The sequence below is a fragment of the Micrasema longulum genome, unplaced genomic scaffold, assembly GCF_059751315.1.
Source record: "Micrasema longulum isolate JH-2025_06_02 unplaced genomic scaffold, ASM5975131v1 h1tg000112l, whole genome shotgun sequence".
NCBI lineage: Eukaryota > Metazoa > Arthropoda > Insecta > Trichoptera > Brachycentridae > Micrasema > Micrasema longulum.
This window is the reverse complement of record NW_028277318.1, coordinates 1400462-1418166: the sequence shown is the minus strand read 5'-3', so window position 1 is coordinate 1418166 and position 17705 is coordinate 1400462. Positions and strand designations below refer to the sequence as shown.

Below are 17705 nucleotides of genomic sequence, written 5' to 3'. Positions count from 1 at the left end.
TATCAAAGTAAACAGAAATGTTATAATACTCTTATTTGTTTTGCAATTTTTTGTGGTGTTGTAAAAATAATCTATTATTTAATACGGGGTATTTAGTCAGATGAAGTTTGGGATACTTCTTGCTGTATTTTTGTAATAAATCAATTATATGCAGCACTTTTGAATTCGGAACACAAATTGATTTGAAATATTTTTGATTACAGGGAGTAGCGGTGACGAGATGGAAGTATCTGGAGTAACCACAGGTGAAGAAGAAGACCCCGATTCTATGGATTCAGGACAACTGTCTCCTAAAACTTCTCGAAACCAAAACGCAATAGAAATAATACCGATCACAACTGAAAGTCAACCTTTACACAGCCAAGAAAATTACCACAGAAGAAAGAATACTCCCCAACAAATAATAGAAAACTCGTACTATCAAACCGGTATAAATGAAAGCGATGAATCAGACACTGTGAAACAAACTAGATTACAATACAGCCCGGCAAGAGTGACAGTTTCAAGCTCTGAAGAATCTCATTACAGTCCTAGAGAACATCCATTCACTGAAACGCTCAAATACAGATCTCACGAAGGTATGGAGGAGTTAGAACAAAAACGTAAGTCAGTAGAGCAAAGAGTAGAAAACTTGAGGGTCAAATCTACCGAGGCTCTTTTACGAGGACACGAGAAGTTCTCAGAAGCGAGTTTAAAGGATATCAGACCGAAAAACCAAGATATTGGTGTTCCCGCTGAGCTGCTAGTGAGGAGTGGCAGAGATGGCATTGAAGGAGTTTGGGCAAGAGGAACTGTTTTGCGGGGAGTTAAATATGGACCGTATGCTGGAAAATGGGCTTCTCTACCAGCTGATCCTAAGTATGCTTGGGAGGTAGGTGGAAATTTGATATGTTTGAAAAGGCGGATTTATTTTAAGATAATTAACGGATTTCAGAGAACGTGTACCTTTATGATTTCGGATAGATTGTAATTAGAGAATATCATCTTTTTAGTTTCGGTATTATGACTATTGTATTGGGGACAAAACGATTAAAATTGAATATTTAAAACAAAGTATTTGAAAGAAATCGAATTATTGCAAGATAAGAGCATTCATCAAATGAAGTACAGATATTTTCAGAAATAAATGAATTGCGGCTATCTAGGAATTCAACTTTGCACAAATAACATCGTTTCTGTTAGAAATGCCATCAATTCAGTTTTGCTCAGTCTTGATGTATTCTATTTTATTGACGAAAAAATTGCCATTATTGATTTTATCGCTATGTCACGTTTTTAATCCGATTTTCTAATAATTGGGTAAAAATCCTGAAAAAAACTTAATCGTGTTAAGTTAGTTAAATCTTCCCCTATTAGATCAAAAGCTCGGAAGCAAACGTTTTCTAAATGATGCCACTTCTGATGTTCGCTCAACTAGAAAATCCCTTTGTACAGATGGTTATTAGTGTTTGGTTGAATTGTGGCCATGAGTTACATCAAGTATATTGATGTTCTTTGTATTTCCGTTTACAGTAAGTTATATATTTAATAATATAACAAAAACAATGTTTTAGAAAATCGTAGAAACATGTCAAATGTTTGAGTTGGTCGAAATGGCATCCTTTACTTCATAACTCATTAAAAATTCAATAATTAAAGGGGTTCGAAATAAGTCAATTTGTATTTGAGACAATAGAATCAGCGAATTTCTTCAGCAAAATCATGCATTCAAGAAGCAAGCGGTCTATCACTCCTGACTTGAAATGACACACGTTCCATGTCTGCCTAGATCATGCCATGACTATCTATACCCATTGTACATTTAAATAGATTCAAAGATTGTTGAGGTTACGTTCTACTACTACTACTACTACCATCACGCCATTTCCCCGTAGAAGTAGGCAGAGAGAATGGACCGCCACACACGTCTATCCTAGCATATATTCCTAGCTTCTTCCACTTGTCATACATGGCCTTCGGTTCTGTCTGCTTTAGACATGAACAGACTTAAGATTTTGGTTTATCTTATCATGCCACTTCTTCCTTGGTCGTTCTCGTCTCACGTTACCGTTCATTTTCGCCATATATACTAGTTTTACCATTTTTTCATCGTCCATTCGTTCTACATGACCAAACCATCTCAGAGACCCTTTCTTAATCTTATCAATTTTACTTGACTCAGACAATTTATGTAGCGCCGTTTTTGTGAAAATCACCTCAAAGGCGCTGTACAATAAATAAATATCCCACCACGTCTTGCAGCTACAGAGTTAATGGATTGTTGGAATTCTTGTTCCTCGTCTCCAATTATGATATATAGGAGCTAGATTACAGGACGTCTTGCAGCTACAGAGCGCATAGACAATATGAAATCTAGCCCCTATTTACATTTTTTATTTTTTATTTGACAATAAAGTTTAGATATTTAGTGATATTTAAAAAAAAGAAATAAAAAAAAAATTAAAAAAAATAGAAGTTAGATTACAAGTCTTGCAGCTACTGAGCACATGGATGGTTGGAATGCTAGACCTCATTTACTAAATTTGGATATTTGATAGTTGATAACATTTACTTATTGTAGCTAGATTACTAATCGTCTTGCAGCTACAAAGTACATGGACGAGTGAAATTCTGGCAACTTAAAATTATCCATAAATTTACAAAAACAAACCTGGAGCATAATAGTAAATTTGTAAAATGTTCGTGCTAAAAAGTAAACAATAAAAAACTAAACAGATAAAGCACCGTTTCAACACTATATTATATATCATTAATGCCAATCTTTTAGGGCTCTTATAAACCTGTTGATTGGCTTAAAAAACCATTGATATCTTTCCAATTTATATCCAGTGGTGCATAGGGCACTGCATTTGTTGGCACTCTAATCGCAGTAACGAGAGAGTTACGTGCATAGTGAGATGGTAAAAAAATGTTGACTTACCTTATTTAGGTCAATTGCTGATTTATATGCGGCAGCATAACTTATCTATATTCAACCATTAGATTTTTTTTACAGTACACAATAAAAAAATGGCGGTTACTAATTTACAAGATACCGTAAAAAATATACGAAAACCCGTTTTACCGCTTTTTTAGTTTCCCGGAATAAGAAATTGTGACAAATAAAAATCGTTGCACAAATAAATGAAAATAATTAGATAGAGGGGTCACACACAAACAGAAGAATTAGGGCATGAACCCGAAGTGGTTACACGGCGAGAAAGAACACAATTGTCAACAGTTTTTTTTTTGACATTTCGTCAATTTTTCACAGGAATATTATTATTGGCTCTATCTTTTTGAGTGGTGTTTGACGAGGGGTTTATTGTTGAAGAATCACATAAAAACAACTTGTAATCTCGAGTAGGTATGTACGTATACATCACTATAAAATTCTAAAGAATGGTTCCTCCATCTGCAAACATTTTATTTTCCTATTTATCACTTTAATATTATTAATACGATTAATCATACTTAATCAAATTCAAAAGTAAACTTAAATTTATTGCAACAGAGAAGGAAAATATTTTTTGAGAAGGGAATATGGAAGTCTAAGCATTAACAAGCATTCAAAGCATTATTTAAAAAAATTACAAATAACATAATCCTAACACTGCGCTCATTATTACGTACTCAATACACAATACAATTTTCTAACAAAGACGTGGTGGTATGTGGTATGTGTGTTGTATATATGTTAAAAACCGATGTTTCCTTTTAAAATGATAATCGATAAAGTAGCATGTCGTTTTTTTGGTCAATTACCTGGTGTATGACTGATTGAATAACCATATTATGCCTCTTCCGTTTGGTCTCTTCAACATGTCACACATTCAGAAAGGTTCGAGAAAATTCAATGGACATTTCTTCGACATCTTTACTGGAGAAGCTGGTTGACCGATCTAAATTATACGTCTTCCTGCGAAAAGCACCACTTGCTTAGTTTAGAAGATCGTCGTCTACTATTAGACATGGATTAGGGGTCCTTCATGACATACTTAGTGGACGCCTTGATAGCCGGCTCTTATGCCGGAGTTATCATTAAATGCCCTTGGCTACCGCACCCGTCACACGTCAAGCTCTTTATTTCATGTGCCAGCAGTTCGCACGAACTATGCCTAGAACTCTCTATTTAAACGTTTAGCTCGTGAGTATAATCTGAACTTTTTTCATATCGATCACTTTCTTCTTCTTCTTTAGCCTTATTCTTTCCACTGCTGGAAAAAAGCCTCTTCCAAACGTCTACATTCCTTCCTTTCACCCGCTTGCATCATCCACGTTTTACCGGCAATAGAGGCAATGTTGTCGACCCATCTTTTCTGTGGCCTTCCAATACTTCTTTTGTTTGCCCATGGTCTCCACTTTATTATTCTGGGTGTCCACCTGTCATCATTTTGCCTCGCCAAGTCTCCTGCCGACTGCAATTTCAATTTCGCTGCACGACATACGATATCCACGACTCTGGTTCGGCGTTTTATTTCTTCATTTCTTACTCTGTCTCTTAGACATACATAAATTAACAGTTAAAATGAGCATTTTATAACACACATTTTTCTCTTATCTTTTCTCTATTTAACTTTAATAAAATCTTATTTTATATCTAATTGTTTATATTTTATATCTTTTTGACACTTGTGCTATAATATACACATACATGTCTACTAACCTATGCAACTAATTTCTAAAACATATTTTACACATGCAAAGACACCGATTTATGTATATTTCATGTTTTTCTGTGGATATCTGTCATTGGTTTTGTTCTCTGTATATTTTGTTTGCTAAATTTTTTCACATGTAATTGTTGATATCCCCAATTAATAAAATATAAAAAAAACATAAAATAGAATCGTTTTTCGAAATTTGATAAGTAGAAAATTTACTCCCTCAATTCTTTCAACAAGCTGTGATTCAAAAACGATAGACATAACACCAAATATAGATACAAAGATAAATAAAGGAGTCGGGATTTGTGACGTGTCGTCCCAGGTCCCCAGGTGTCGATATGATTGACAACTATTCACCCGGCAGAGTTACCCTTACCGTGCCATTGTATGGGGCAATCTAAGTTCCTAAACATTTACAAATTTTACAATTATTGCCTTTGGTGTCAATGCCAGGCTGAAGGAATCCGAATATACAAACATATACGGATAGTGAGAAAATAACTTTTTAAAAATCTACTTATTTTGAACGAGACACTTAATTTTCGTTTTGGTTACAAATAAAAAATAGAATCATCATTTCATCGGATTTCTGGCATAAGTTGGTAACTAAATTTTACTAGTTGTGAGATGTTGGGCTTTTAAAGTTAAAAGCTTAAGAAAAATGATTTCCCTTACCTACTTGTGCCAGAAACCCGACAATATTATATACAATATTTTAGATACATACATATTATATGGATTGTGGTAAACCAAAATTTATTCGAAATTATTTAGGTATAACAGAAAGGGAAAACATTTCGAGAAAGGAACTTGTAAGTCTAGGCATTGAGAGGGCTTACGACCTATTGTTGGCTGGTTTCAGTGATCACTTTATACACTGTGCAACATTCACCATTTATTCCAATTGAAGGTATAAAAATAAGTATTATCATCGAAAAGTATGCCTGGTAGGTGCTTTAACTTAGCTAGATGAATCTTAATATTGGCACCAATTTTCTAATTATGTTACTGTAGATAGAATGGATTACAAAAACCGAAGAATATTAGATACTTAACTATTTTACAAAACCATGATATTTGTAAAAAAAAAATATTTAAAAAAGTAGAATTTAAAATTAAAATTGTCAACTGATGTCCATCAATAAAACAAATAACTTGTAAAAAAAAAACGAAGCCACAAAATTCGATTTTATATAAGGCAGTAAAAATATTATTATTTGATATGGGAAAAAACATTTATGTAGAAAAAAAATCTAATTTAAAAATTAAAGTTAATGTATCTGTTAAATAATTTATAATTAAGAGATATAATATAAAGATCGTTATTATTAGAGCACACAAAATAATATGTTTATGTGTGCACTATTTCAAGATTCAAAATAAACAAAAATGTATTATTTTTTTGTAAGTGATATTATCTAGATGACGAAGATAAAGGATAACATCTATTCCGTTATTTATCTAAAAAAAATATAAAGATATCAATATAACTGTCAGTGATCCTTCCCGTATGTGGTAGCAGGACATCAAATAACAAATAATCCTCGCTAAAAAGGCGATAATTCCATTTCGGGTGAAATATTAGTCCTTGGGGGAATCTATACAACACACTCCTTTTTGTAAATCTTCACTTTGTGTTCGATTTAAAAGAAGAGACATTCCTCTAGGCTGAGAAAACGATTTATTATACCTGAATACTATACGTTCCATCCTCTCCGCCTACCCCTACGGAGAAATGGCGTGATGGTAGTAGTAGTGAATACTGAATACCATACATAAAAGAGCGATGTTATTACTTTTATTTTATGTAATAAACATATATTATTTTTATTGTTTTTTCACATACCAACGTATTAACAATAAAAAGTTTTAAAAAAATCGGTTGGCTGGGAAATGCCATTTGCCCGCTAATGTACGGTAAGTTAAATAAATAATAATATTTTTCCACCAAATGTCATTTAATTGATAAGAAAAAACTTTGATTTTATTGCACTGTTAAGTGATATTTTTTACTAATCTTCTGCTTTTTTAAACAAATATATATAGTTAGGAAAAAACCCCTATAAAATATTTATGCTCATATGTAAACTTACCAACAATTTAAAAATTACAATAGAAATAAAAAAACATTTTAGAGAAGGGAATATGGAAGTCGAGGTATTAACCGTGCTAATGACTTGGCTGGTTTAAATGGCCACTTTACACGCTGTGTAACATTCAAAAATTTGTCTATAATTTAATTTTTTATTGAAAAAAATATTAATAAAATAAGTACAAAATTACTAATGTTTTGTATGTACATAATTGATATTAACGTTTCTACCTCTCCAATATAGTGAAAACTCGTGTTTAGAGAAGGAGTTCGTTTTTATATTCATTTTCATTTTTATTCATGCATTATATTTTATTTACACTTCATTTTACTATCTAAAACAGATTCATTTAAATAAGATATTCTTTTCTAAAAGATACACAATTTTTTTCCGTATGGAGTTCAGAATAGGGCGGGTCTCGTGTAATTTTTAAATTTATGTCGAAATGTTTTGATATTTGCCATTGATTTTGAGATTTTTGGAAGATTGTATAGCATAAACGAAAAATGTTTTTTTTTTGTCAATCTAGGGTTTAAACACTTTTGTAAATGAATCAAGCATATCTCTTTAATTCTTCCACCTGTTGTTTTTTATGAAGTTAAAAAGAGATTTTCCGACTTAATTATTTCACGTACATACTAGTCAACGCCAATCAATTTTTAAACTCAATTTTTTGACTATTCCAAATGTGTCAAACTCCCCTTTAGTTTTACGGGTAAACTGATGATGTTAATATTTATTGCAGGATAATATAATTCTACATAGATTTAAATTCGTAAGTTACATTGAATAATGATTCGCATATATTATTAGACGTTTCATAAAATTGTATCATGCAAATTCACAATGGAAGCTCATACGGTTACTCCTATTGTAAACTCAATAATGTCGTTATATTGAAACTACCTGTTTTCGACAAGAAAATGTCCAGCCAGAGTCACCCAATGACAATCAGAGTGTCAGGGCACCATTGTATCGTGACATATCAACTTGCTTATGATATTTGTATAATTTCTGTCTCCTGGCTTGACCGACCTCTGAGAGTCGCGGACAATGGCGTCGAACGAGGGTATCTTTCACACTGACAGACAATTCAGTTCTTACACAATACGTAACTGATTCCGTGGAAACGTGTCCCCATAAAAATACTCATTTTTAGGGATATGTCATATTATTTGATGTGAAAAAGACAAACTTAAACTTTCGTGTATTTATTTTACATAATAATTCATAAGACGTTCTTAAGGTGTAAAATTTTGTTTGATCAGATCAAGGGGAAAGCTAAATGCGATAGTGTACCTTTGGTTATATTATTTTTGTAATGTAATATATTTTAGTTAGTCATATAAATAAAATTTAAACACCCAGTTATACCTTAACTATTAAACAATACACAAAAATAATTTCAAAAACAAAACAATGTTCTAGCAAAATCTAGACGCTTTCCGATGATACTCAATTTACCTTTTTATTTTTATTTTTTGTTTTTAACAAAAATCATCGCCATCCCACGAAACGATGCGATGGACTCAGCATCCTTTTCTCTTATGGCAACTCATCAAATACCTTAAATCCTTTATTGAAAAGACCGGACATATTTTTTTATTGTAATTATAAGTTATACTGAAAATATTTACTAATTAAAAATTAAATAAACAAATTATTGTACGACGTCACTTCCCATTATGGGCACAAGAATTTTATTTTTTATGTAATGGGAAACGTTCATGTAAATATATGTCTTAAATTATATTTATCATCATTCCCTTTCTGCACCTAATGGTGCATAGGGCTCTGCATTAGAGCACTAACCGCGGCATATCTTGATATTTTTTAATACATGAAGGTAAGATGATCAGTCTTACGCTTCAGGTCCATGGACTATGAAATATTTTGGTGTGATAACACCCTTTTTAATAAATATTTTATTATCAACCATGTAGGGTATCGAACCCGAGACCTCTTGCATTATAGGCAAGGGCGCTTACCATTACACCACGAAGCCGAATTGTAATATGGGATACTTATATTTTTTACCTGAATTAAGTTTAAAAAAAGAGATTGTTTTGGGTTGCCTGGATTCTTGCATTGGGGAATCTGAAACCTTTACCTACCCTCGTAGGATAGCGATAGATTTTGTAATTACGCTGTACATTACTAAATATGTATTCGGGTATCAAGTTATATTTTTATCAATTATTTACATCGGCTATTCTCTTTCATAGTCCATGACACCCAGATAATATAGTTTACTTACGATTTATTTATTTTTTTAAAATTCCTAAACACAAAAAGTCTTACACACAATAAAATAAAACATTGCTAATTATATTTCATTATCGATTGTTATTGCTTGGATTTCATAAGTTACACTTGACATTTGTTTAGTTATTTTTATTTTATTTTTTTATATTTTTTATTAATAAATTTCATAAAAGGAACATGTTTTTAAAAAATTCTATACATATCTACTTTAACACATCTAGTAAATGTTATCACTGTAACTCTTCAGAAAAAGAGACGAACTCTTGTGCTTGGAGAGAGACATACGCTGTTGTAGTTGTTTATTTATAAGAGTTTATATAATTTTAAATACGAGTACATGAGAAAATAAAACATTGAAAATATAAAGATAACGCATAAAACAATAATATATTCATACTAATTAAAATTTAATGTAGTTTTTGCACGTGTTTAAACACGTGTTTTCAAAAACTTCTTTAAATTTATTTTAAATTTATTAAGTTTGTTTGGTTTTTTTACTAATACTTACACAAATAACTAATTAGTATTTGTAATTGCAAATAAAGCCGTAAATATTTTTATAAGTAATTTTTTTCTTATACCGGGTATAAATTGTTACGCCGGTTGAAGTTATTCCTTTGTATCCAAATCTAATAAGTAAGGCCCCATGTCTCTGAAATTACATCCGTAAAATAAATGCGGAGCACCTAAGAAGGTTAGATAAGAGCCACAGATTTATTAAATACATCTATTCAGTGCTCCTTGCCGACCCTTGCGTAAAAATGATTGCATTCTCGACATTGTACCATCCTTCACTTGACTTCAAAAAATGCATTAAAAAAACAACATTTAGTCCCCGCTCCTCATAAATGCAAAAATGTACTGAATAATTAATACGGAGAATATCGGTTAGTTAGGGTGGCAAAATATCTGTTTTACAAAGTCATCAATACAGAATTAAATTATTCAAATTTTAACTGTCAAACGTCAATCACGGATCTCCGTGGCAGTGCCAATTCTAAATTATAATCTAATCAAAAATTCATTTGTTAAATTACAAATCGATGAGCAACCCAATTTTTAATAACCGTGGCTCAATTAAATTTATTCATAATTCTTCTTCTAATAATTGAATGGAATCGCTTGTGACAAAATAAGCGTTGCTGAATTATTTATTTGTAAGTAGGTAACTCGTTTACGTTTAAAATATACATGTTTTGATATGGTTTACTTGTAAATTTATGATGATAATCCCATTTTGAATAATTACATGCATGAATGTATCAATTTATTGAGATGAATTACTTTTATTTCACACGACCATAAAAAAATCGTTGGTACCTACACTGATATGCATTTTTTATTAACTTTTCATTGAGTAGGGTTGCTGTTTCATAGTAAAAATATTCAATAGTAAAGATAAAAAATATTTAATAATACAATTATGTCCGTGGTCATGGTCAGCGGAAAAGCAAACTTCTAATTTGTTATGAAACGTTGTTTTTTTATTTATTTATTTTATCAAAAAACAACGACAGACTGCTGGATATACATATAAACAAGTCATTATTATTATAATTATTACGGATAACTGATATAGCGCCATTTTCGAAATATAATACCTTAATGGCGCTTTACATATTGATTCTATTAATAAATGAAATTAATTAAAGTTTTAAAATTTAATTAAAACAATTTATTTTGTCTTCACACGCTACGGTTTTCTTAAACTGTTAAGAGAACAAGTGGGTTTTAAGCTTTTTCCAAAACATCACTTCACTCTCACAGCCTCGCACCATTGCTAGGAGAGCATTCTATGTCATAGAGCCTGCGACCGCAAATGCGCGTTCACTGAATTGAGTGAGCTGTTTGCGTAGTGGTATAATAACTTTTGCTCTCGCCGTAGACGTTGCTGGTCTAAGAGAATGTATTGTAGAAGAGTCGAGTACAAATAGACATTCCATTGTGACTGGTGGGACATTTGATTTCAGAATTTGACCAACTTTGAGTTGTAACTACGTCCTCAGAATTCATACAAATTCAAAGAGTCAATGTGTTATGAATCAGGTGATCTCGTGTAAGTTGGATTCGTTACGACGTTTCGGCTACCCATGCATGAGCTATATTTAGAATAAACTGTGTGTTTTGTAGAAAAAAACATGTGTTCATGTACTTGTAATTTGTACCGTGTCGCAGTCGGCAGCGGGCACATTCCGTGTCATTTTTGTGGTGTGTAGTGCCGGGAACCATGTTGAGTTTAATGTTCGGAAATAACACAATGTAAATTACTCGATAATCCGAGTTTTTTTTGTTGTAGTTCTTGAATTTATAGTTATACATTTTTGTTTTTAAAGAGCTTTTTAGGCGTATATACATGTTAAAATGAATTATCGGAACATTGTGATTTGATACAAATGTGTCCGATCTGTCATAAGTTTCGGCAGAAGTATGGTCACCACTGATCGATGTTGTCGGTGGGACAGGAGCGGTGAGGGGGAGATGGGGGTAGAGACGGTGACCATAACTCAACGGGACGGCGACTGTTTGTAATTGCTGGGTATTTGTCATAGATAACTGGACAGTGTTATCAGGGATGTGCCAAATTAAAAAAATATGTTTAAAAAAACAAACGATGGTTTTTAAGAAACTGTTGATTCATTATCTTTATTTCGATTCTTTTACCGATGGTGGATGTATTTTGATTGAGAGTAATAGCCGCAGATCTCTGGAGGGTGACGCAGCTTATGCATTAAATAAAGTAGCCGATTGTGGTATTCGACACAAATTGAGTTTTGCTCCCAAGAAACCTAATTTTCACTGTTAAAAGGCAATTTCGTGTGTTTCATTTCACGATATACTCATTGAATATTTGAGTTGTGCATTAAATCAATTCAAAAGTTTAAAGAAAACAGTCCTTCCACGTATCCGAAAATTATTTTCGTTTGACTAATTTTGTTTTAATTAATAAGAACTTTTTTTCCTAAGCCAATCCATATTCGATACATCTCCTTTATTATTTTCGTACATTTTTTTCTTAAAATATAATATATTTAAATTGGCAATTATTCATTTAAGTAGATATTGCGGATATCCTAATCAATCTTCTGAACACATCCTGTGGTCTTGTCTTGTCATTCCCCCTCTCTATGACAACCAAATGAAACTTTTCGGTACTATCTGTAGTCCTGTTATTGGTCCTATCAGATAAACAGATCTGGTGGCTTCCAAAAATAATTTCAAGGCTTTTAAATAGTTTTGTAATAATTTCCGTAAATTGATCATGTACAATCAGTTTAATCTCAGTCGGTACAGAATTCACTTCCTTTTTTTCTCAATGCAAAGATGCTAAGGCTACCAGGTTACAGAGAGCTCTTTCGGACACCTTTCGTTTGTTCTTTAACGAGCTATTTTTCCGTGTATGTGGGCACCGTCACGGAGACTTATGTCCTCAGATGCGGTGTGCGGTATGTGGTGGGCAAGCTATCTTTATTTCGATGGCCGATATTTGACAGTATACACAGAAGTTTAAGTTTATCTGAATGTCTAACTTTTTTTTATTATGTTATTCTTTTTTTGTAGATGGCATTTTTTGTTTCTCATGGTGCTTAAACATTATTAAATACATCTATTTTTGTTTGCCTTTAAGTAGAATTTGTTTGCACACAGGCACATGAGTGGCAATTTTCTTCAATAAAACAATTTCTAAAGCATATTGGCATGCTATATGAAAAACAATGACGTACTTGCTGCGCATGTCTTCACACAATTTTCGGCAAAATAAATTGTACAAGAAATAGTACAAATTACGGTACCATTTACTTCACACTATTAAATCTAACTTTACAGTAATCAATTATAGTAAAATATTTTATACAGCACGTAAGAATCATTTCGAAAATGCTCATTTTTAGTAATTTAAGGTTATCTAACATAACTCTTTATTCATAAATTTGACAGAATATTTTTTCAAAGCGCCAGCCCTAATTTTCTAGCTGAAATCGTAATTCATGTGAAAAAATCATAAGGGCATCAGATGCTACATGAGGCTGGGTGGGAGAAATATTAACGGTGGGGGTAGAATCTAGTTCGACGGGGAGGGGGGTACACACATTTGTCACGTGACTACTAACACAAGCTGGTGCCCTTGGAGCCCCGATCACTCTAATAGATGTGTTTTATGACATCGCAAAATAAAGAAATATTGATATAAAGAACAAAATACTCAACAATATTTTGAGTTTGTCCAAATGTTTGTAGACAAAGACTGGATTTCACCCCCTAGATATTACATTGGAGGTTGAGAACATTTTAGAGAAGGAAATATGGAGAAATATACCAAGAAAGGAGTGTTGCGTTGGTTTGGACATGCAGGGCGAATAGACAGAGGAAGATCGGTTAAAAATGTTTAAGATACTATTTTGGTAGATGCAGAAAACGAGGAAGACTGAAAAAGACTAGTACAAACAAATTCAACAAATACTCGAAGATGGACATGTCAAAAGTTGGAATAACTGGCGTGCGTGCATGAGAAGAAGTATGAATATAGAGGAAGCGATATATGTGTGCAAAGACAGAGTGATATGGCGTTTTATCCTAGAGAGGATATCCCTATAGTGAAACGGCGAGATGGTTCATTTGTTTGTTTTGTTTTAAAATATTAAAGTCTAGGATTTTTAGAGTTTATGACCTGTTATTGGCTGGTTTCAGTGGCCATTTTACACACTGCAACATTCACTACTTTTCCTATGTTTGAATATCCGTATTCCTTTAATTCTTCCATTTTTTAATTAACTCCTCAACATTATCCCAATTTAGCTGTAATAATGAAATCTTAATTTCTAATAATAAGGTATAAATTTATGATACATTGAACTGCACTATAGTAGAATGGCATATACCATACGAGTATTTTCACAAAAATGGCGCTATATAAATTTATCCAACTATAGTATAAAAACGAAAAAGAACAAAAAATGTAAAATGTTATAAATTGTGGCAACGAGGTACCATTGACAATCATTGAATTTTATATAAATTTATATAAATAAGTGTAGTTTTATTTTTAAAAAAAACGAAAAAATTTACTTAATAGAGGTTTGCCATAAAGTTTCTGTCGAATTACTCTAAAAAAACCAAATCACTTATGCTCTTCTACGTGGGCATAATTCAATTATAGTAGGGCCAATTTAATAGGTCACATTTGACACTTCATCAAAATTCAACAACATAACCATATAAGGGCGGTAATAACATATTATTTATTTTTTCAATGACGATTACATATTTATTGTAATAATGACAAAAGACGGTAATTTTACGATTTACTTTTACTAATAAACCATTCTAAACATAAAAACTTTTTCTGTTCTAAACGTCGTTACAATGTTGCATCAGTGAACCCCATTTCCTTTTAAACACTAGGGATGTTACCCAGAAAAATCGAATATTGATAATTTTGTTAATTATGTACTTATCTTATTTTGTTCCTAAAATTTACGATAGAAAATAATATTGGGGCAGGGATTCGACTTCTGATTTTAAAAATAAAATTACAGTACCTATAAGTACTTTTTATAGTAACTGAATTCAATTTACATATCTTATGTTTAAAGTAGGAATCGATTCATTCACTTTAATCGATGTTTTAAAGCAGGTCACCTCACTATGAAGCTAAAACCGACAACTGTCAAATGTGGCCTATTAAATTGGCCCTACTATAATTATAAATGATACTGTTATAATGTAAATTTTAAAAAGGTACTTAAATGTTCAAATATCATTAGTGATATAAACAAATGAAGCAAATTCAACCAACTTTTTACCAATTTTGTTTTTTAGTATGAATTTTTTACTAACTCATCTTTTGACCAGTGTATTTTTTGGTTGTCTGGAAGATTTTTCTTTCAGCAATAAGTTAGCTGAAGTATTTATTGCTTCTACACAGTTAAAGATTTAAATACCCCTAATAAATATTTAGAAGTAGAAATACATTTAGATTAACCAGTCAGAAAAGTCGTCTTCTATAACTTTCCGTGCTTAATAATTGAATACTTATACACCACCTTGAAGTTTCTGTATTCATATTACACGATGGGACAATAATATTTTATTTTAAAATATTAAGTGTCTGATTAAAGGTAACTTGATTTGTCTGGTAGACGTTGTTGTGCCGAGACTTGTTAATTATACTCTGATCTTATTAATAAATGCGCGTAATTGCGCATTTGATTCATTTCAGGCGCCACGGAATTAACCTTCGTCAAATACTTCAATTAAGAACATAAGGATTACAAATTAATGAACTGTTAAAACTGTCATGTGATTTTTTAATTGTGCAGCATAATATAATGTGTATAACATGAACCCCGAAAGATATGAGTACTCGTACGGAGAGTTCGTAATTAAAAAGTTTAGTACAATGTTATAAGATAAAAAAATAAGTGATTCCTCTCAAGAATTTTATTCGTAAGTAAAAATCATATTTAACGTAACGTAAATTGTACTTGGCGGTAATTAATGTTCTAAAAACTGTTTTCTCGTGCCGCGAGAGCGGTTCAGAATAGCACCCCTGATCTAATATTGATTGAAACTTCATACAAACTCAGAATGTATGAGGTGACATTCATTTTCACGACATTTTGACATCGTGGAATTTTCAGAAGGTGATTATTACAGTTTTTTGTAGGAAAGCGGCCTGGCTGTTTTAAGCAGAACATAGAGTTTACCTTTCTGATAACACCAATATCTTATTTTTCCAAAATCCGAAACCAAAACCGCGGGAGAAACTCGTTTTATTTGCCGAAACTGGTCGAAATCGAAATTAAAACCGAACCTTCGGTCCGTACCTATACTAACTTACTAAAGTCTGTTCATTATTACAAGAATTTCCAAATAAATAAACCAGTCGTGTGATATCCGACGGAGCATAGCCTATTTCACACATATCATCTTAATATAAACGGCACGGTAATTATAGTGGATTGACATTAATTAGGTTTGTTTGTACCTATTAAAATTTGATAATGTTTATATTTTTAGTTTTTATTTATAAAACTCCGCAGTTTATGAATTTCATAAAAATATCAATAAAATCGCCTCGGTTAATATATTATTTAAAAAATATATATGTATAAAATTTACTCAAATATTTCAATTTTGGTGACCATTTTCAACGAGTTGTAAATAACTCACTATTAGAAAATGGAAATCAAGTTGGGGTAGAGTGGGGTTCGAACCTCAGATCTTTGATCCGTGAGCCCGCAATACTAGCCACGGGACCACAACCCGATTAAAATAATATGGCAAAACTTAATAAAAAAAAAATTAATGACAATTTTATCAAAATCATTATTTATATTTAGCGAGTACTATCAGGTAAAAAACCTGCAAAAGGAAATCGACGAAGGTTATTGCGTTTGCCAGGCATTAAATAAATAAAAAAAAATAAAACAATAAATATCGATCCACCGTATTGTATTTTATCATGCCGTGTAGATTTTTGATATCACGCAGTGGGCTCATGGTTTGCACGCGTACAGCGGGCCAGTCTCGTGAATGTACGGTACTTATTTTATTCATATTAATTATAGTATAGATTTATCAAATTTAAGCAAATGCACTGCAAGTGTATCAAGGTATACTTGTATATAGGTAATGTTTAGGTACAATTGTACAACCAGGTAAAGTCTATTTTGTTTCCCTTTTCTTTACAAATGTTTGAATTTGATTTGATAAAAGTCAAACGACCTTCATCCGTGCAGATTATGATTCTGCCCAGACCTGTAGGCTAGCTTTTTTGCATTTTGAAAGCATTTAGCGCACTTTCATCGCTGTTTTTCCCACTCCAAATCAACGCAGGTAATGTAAATACTGCGGTTTTGGCATAGAAATCCAACTTCAATATTTACACGGTAAATTTTCCCATTATTTCAAAGCATGACAAGGGACGTGGAAATGATTTTCTATGTTTTCACTAAACCAATATGTCCCCAGTCAGTAAACACTGTTAGTTGGTTGCATTGTGGCAACACGAAACACGGTACATATTGATATTATGGCCCACCGCACATTTGCCGAGTGCGGAACTGTACTAAAGCGTACATCATGCGCCGGTTTCTATTTACCTAAAAACAAAAATATTAGGTAACGTGTTCATTTGTTCGATCACGCGGTAACGTGTGTAAAATATGGTTTTCAAAAAATAATAACTCTGTTGTAAAAATAAAGTAAAAGTATATTAAATTAAAAAAAAGAAAATCACTGTATGAAGGTTGGAGATAAGGGAAAAAAGGGGAGGAGTGGAGGAGAGGGATTTGAAATTGATATACGATAATAACATAAACATAGTTAAAGATACATAAATTAATTATATACATACAAATATTTTATTTTAGAATGTTTCAAAAAGGTTTTATTTAAGTCAGAAAATTTAGTACGAAAAATATCTAAATGAGGACAAATAAATTTCAACTTCTTCTTTCTTCTTTTCTACATCCGCTCATAAGTGGAGCATGTGGACATCACCAGTTGCCTCCAGGAGACCCTATCGCCAGCCAGCATATTTGCCTCGTACCACGTCTATACAGCGCCCTTTAGTTCCACCGAATAAAGCCGAAAGATCGTCATCAACAAACTTCCAGGACAGGGTGAACCCGCAGGTTTAAATAAGAGGCAGCATGGGTTTAGGTTCTCCTGAGGCATGCGCAGCACGTGTCTATGCCAG

At 32.3% G+C, this 17705-nt stretch overlaps 1 protein-coding gene across 1 annotated transcript in view; it reads left to right on the top strand.

The window, feature by feature from the left end:
- Positions 1–17705, top strand: part of ham (hamlet) — a 125924-nt gene that overhangs the window by 17953 nt on the left and 90266 nt on the right. Inside the window, exon 2 of the mRNA XM_088238714.1 lies at positions 204–871. Coding sequence (XP_088094840.1) covers positions 204–871 — 668 coding nt within the window. The remainder of the gene's footprint in view (positions 1–203; positions 872–17705) is intronic.